Here is a 4311-nt window from a genome sequence, read left to right as displayed (position 1 = left end):
AACATTATCAATAGAATTTGCCTTATCTTGTCCCGTAAGAATTGCCTGGTTATATTAATATAATATAAGATTTGTTAGTGTAATTTATGCAACCTGTCCTTGCATGTTCAGGACATTGCAAAATTAATGTCTGCAGGTACAAGGAAGGAATGCTTTTTTCTTTTTCAATTTGATTTTAACCAGAGTTGAATCCAAAACCTCTTTCCTATTCTGAAAAAGATTTCAATATCGATTAATATCATCAGGGACCAACGGAGGATTCAAAACTGGAGAATATAAAATGTAAGCTTTAAGGACTCGTCTATTTTCAGGGGGTAGAATTCTAAAAATGTAACAATGAATTAGAAATTTTGAAGATAAAAACACTTGCCAGGAGCAGGGCTCCTCCCACCTAAAGCTTGCGTCCGACCCTAGATATCATGGTTGCTTGCTAATGCAAGTAATTGCCAATACTTGACTTTTAAGAATATGATTAGTTCGGTTGATGCATATAACTAATAGCCGATTTTAATAATTAAGTTGCAGGTATTTTGGTAAGAATTTTAAATTAGCAACTGATAACCGATTGTTATATTTTGAAACTTTTTGTATCGATCGGTTGATAGCCTATTTCTATTTTATACCATATTCTACTTCGTTAACCTATATATGAACTTTTCTGATCAGCAACATCTGGGAAAATCCTTAAGCATTGAGAAAGTACCAATCTGCAATGTTCCAGTGATGATTAGCAGGCTTATTGAAGAAAATGATTATTTTACAAGAAACACATGCTTTCTATTCTATGAAAATGACAGACAATGCAGTACTATATATGACAATAGAACTCTAAAATCAGATAGATACATGAATAATGATTGTCAAAATGAAAGTAGAAAAGTATGAGATAATATGCACTGACCCAATAATTTAACTTATAAAATAAGATGGAAAAAAGATTTACTTATCAACTAATTCAATTTTTAAATTTGATTAAATTATATTTTACGGGGAAGATATAAATATATATCCATTCCTCATAAACTCAATTAATATTTGATCATAATTTTTTTAAAAAAAACTATTACATTTCATTATTATTTCATCTTTTTTTTTAGTGAGACATAATTTATATTCGATATTTTTGTTATTAAATTTACTATATGTATATACTGAATGTAAATAAATTTTTCTCTAACATTGAGATGCTTTTAAAATAGAATTCAAAATCATTTCTTCAAATTAAAAGGTGGTTTGAATGAATAATGTGAAAATTAATAAATTTCACAAGATTCATGAAATTTAAATTTCGTGAATTTTGAAATTCACAGGATTTCATATTTATCTTTTGGTCGGAGAACAAGATTTATGGAATTGAAGGGTATTTTTGCAATAAAATTAAGTGATTGAATTTTATCATTAATGAAAAAAGTGATTTAATACCATATGACCATTTACAAATAAAAATATCTTTTTGCTTAAAAAAAGGATAGAAATTACAGTATGCTTAATATAAAATTCCATCCTTTCATATGAAGTATTATTACAGTTAATTAAACTTAAAAGCAGGTACAAGCACATATACTAACTTTGCTTTGGGTTGAAATTTGAATAAAAAATCAGAAGTGTACAAAGTTGAAATTTAATTTATAATTTTCCCTGAAAAATCAATTAATAAATTAGAAATTTTCAAGATTCATCACCTGTGAATATTCTAATAGAAAAGACTTATGATTTCCTAAAAAATCAATTAAAAATCAAAAATTTCCAAGATTCATTAACTGTGAATATTCTAATTGAAAAGACTCATGTAATATGTCAAAAAATCATTTAGTACTAATAATATTTATAAGTGATAAATTTACAATTAACTACCAAAAAATGATATTATAGTTGAACCTTTTTTTTTATAAGTAATTAAACCCATTTTTAATTATACATGGGAATGGCAAGAGCATATTGTGATCACACATATATAGAACGGATATTGTACATATAGTACAACATGTAAGAGAAGTTTTAAAATAAAAAACATCTGTAAAAAATTAACGTAATAATTACCATCTACTTATTCAATTTTCCTTTTTCTTTAATTCCAAAATGTAACTTTGGGATAAATAAAAATTTCTCGCATATATAAAAACATTAATCATTCAAGAGAAAATTTTTTAACTAAAGGTAAAAAAAAAAAAATACAATTGGGTGCAAATTAATTAATTAATTGATCTCTCAAAGTCTTAAAGACAAATCAATTTGACTTAACTCTTCTTGAACAGTTTCAGGTCTATAATATTCCATAGACCAAGAAGCAGAAGCATCGATATTTGAACCACCACTATAATTCATCATCATATCTCGTCTTCCATAGCTGCCACCACCACTACCTGGCTGATTCCGGCGAGCATGGCTAAACCCACCACCTGAACGTGGTGACTGGTTTGATATTGACCCGCCATGAGCTCGTACAGCTGAACTTAGCTCTCTACTTCTCTTGGCTAAAGTTCTTTCAAGCTTATGAGCATTTTGGTGACCACCAAGAGCTTGAGAGCTATAAAATTTTCTTTGACAATAATTGCATGAGAAAATTCTTGGCTCTGTTAGACTATGAGGTGAAGAAAAAGAAGAAGAAGAAGAAGATGGTTCAAGAACAAGTTCTAGGTTTAGTTGATCATTATTTTTATTATTGTGTGGTAAGCTTAGATTTAAAGAAGTATTAGGTTGGTAATCCATATGGACCCAAGAAAGTGAAAACTAAGAGGCAAAAAGAACAAAAAGAAACAGAGAGACAGAGAAGAGAAAGACAGAGAGAGAGAGAGAGAGAAGGGTAGGGTTACTGATGAAAGATAAAAGAAGAAGAAGAAGAAGATAGATATAAACAAGAAGGAGAAGGAGAAGGTTTGTCTTGCATTATATGAGGCTTAAGGGGTTTCAGTAGCACTATTTGTGCAACTACATATAGTAAGGAAGATGGTGAAAAAGAGATGGCACTGTTAGTGTGTAAAGAGAGAGAGAGAGAGAGAGAGAGAGAGAGAGAGGTTAGCTGCAAAGGTCAGTGAGGAATTGAAGGATTGTCGCCTCCATTAATGGCAGCATTATAATCTCTTGTCGGTCCACGGAAAAAAAAAATTCCCATGGTATTTTCTCTCTTTATGACCTCACAAGGAAGGAAGTTTATATGTGTCTGTGTATATATACACACAGACATGTAAATATTGAACCAAGAGAATTTTTTTTTCTTTTTTTAATAATTTGATTGGAATAATAATTCAATAGTACAATTATGTCTGATTGGCTTTTAATGTTTCAGGAATAATAGGCTGTAATTTAGTAACAGCTACCAGTTGAATTAGCAAGAATTAACTGTATTTTTAGTTGAAATGATTTTACTTGAATATCACATGAGTTCGAATATGAAAACACATATATAAATAAAAAATGTATAAAATTTAAATATACATATAGAGATAGTTTGAGTGATTATCCATTATAATTAATAAGAACTTATTTGAACTAACAAGGTATTGATTAGAGTAATAAACAACTTTAATCTCTATAAAGGTGAGAATCGAAATTCGATCTCAAAAAGTGTATTTTGTTGAGATAGCCAAAAATCTACAATGGAGGGAGATTATACCTTCTGATTATACCAAAAAAGTAATAACAACCCGTTTGATTTTTATTTTTGACATTTTGCTTTTGTTTCTTAATTGTGAAGGAATTGTTCTATTTGTAAAATATGTTTATTTTTTCATTATTTATTATTTTAAAAGAAGAAAATAAATTGCGGTAATAAAGTGGGAAAAAAAAAGAGAGAAAGTACTATGATTTTTCCTTCGGATGATCAACCTGTTTTCCTAGATATAAATTTTAGTATATATAATAAAAAAAAATAAGTAAATAAAATAAATGATACCAAACAAACACTTATTCAATAATTCAATGATTAAAATAGTTACCTGGTTAATAATACAAAAGATAAGAAATTCAAATCTTCACAACTCCTACCATTGTTTTCAAAATTTCTGATCTAATGTATCAAAAATAGAAGTTTATTACATAATTCTAATAAACAAGTTGCTTTATTTGTCTCAAATGTCCTATAAAATTTACCTATCTAGTCATGGGTCTAGTCTTGTCTTTCTCTCACATCAAAAGGGTTGAGATCATGCACTAATCTATTTGCCAATATAAGTATTATATAATTGACAAGATAAACAATCTTGACTAGACTGAACATGCAATATGAAAAGAGACCAATTTGCATTCATTTTCTTAAAAATTAAAAAAAAAAAACAAATAATTTAAACACGTACATCTATTTTTATGGTTCAC

At 28.3% G+C, this 4311-nt stretch overlaps 1 protein-coding gene across 1 annotated transcript; it reads right to left on the bottom strand.

The window, feature by feature from the left end:
* Positions 1–2093: 2093 nt before the first annotated feature.
* ZFP2 (zinc finger protein 2) lies at positions 2094–3143 on the bottom strand. Its single transcript, XM_012218707.4, has one exon. The coding sequence runs from the start codon at positions 2707–2709 to the stop codon at positions 2209–2211; it is 501 nt and encodes a 166-aa protein (XP_012074097.1). The 5' UTR covers positions 2710–3143; the 3' UTR covers positions 2094–2208.
* Between the last annotated feature and the right edge of the window lie 1168 nt (positions 3144–4311).

This window comes from Jatropha curcas, chromosome 8 (assembly GCF_041381405.1).
Source record: "Jatropha curcas cultivar XTBG-Jc1 chromosome 8, XTBG_Jcur_1.0, whole genome shotgun sequence".
NCBI classification, from domain to species: Eukaryota; Viridiplantae; Streptophyta; class Magnoliopsida; order Malpighiales; family Euphorbiaceae; genus Jatropha; species Jatropha curcas.
This window is presented reverse-complemented; position numbering and strand designations above follow the sequence as displayed.

Bases quoted from the DNA above. Each gene is read 5' to 3' on its own strand.
- ZFP2 (XM_012218707.4), bottom strand. From the start codon at position 2,709: ATGGATTACCAACCTAATACTTCTTTAAATCTAAGCTTACCACACAAT.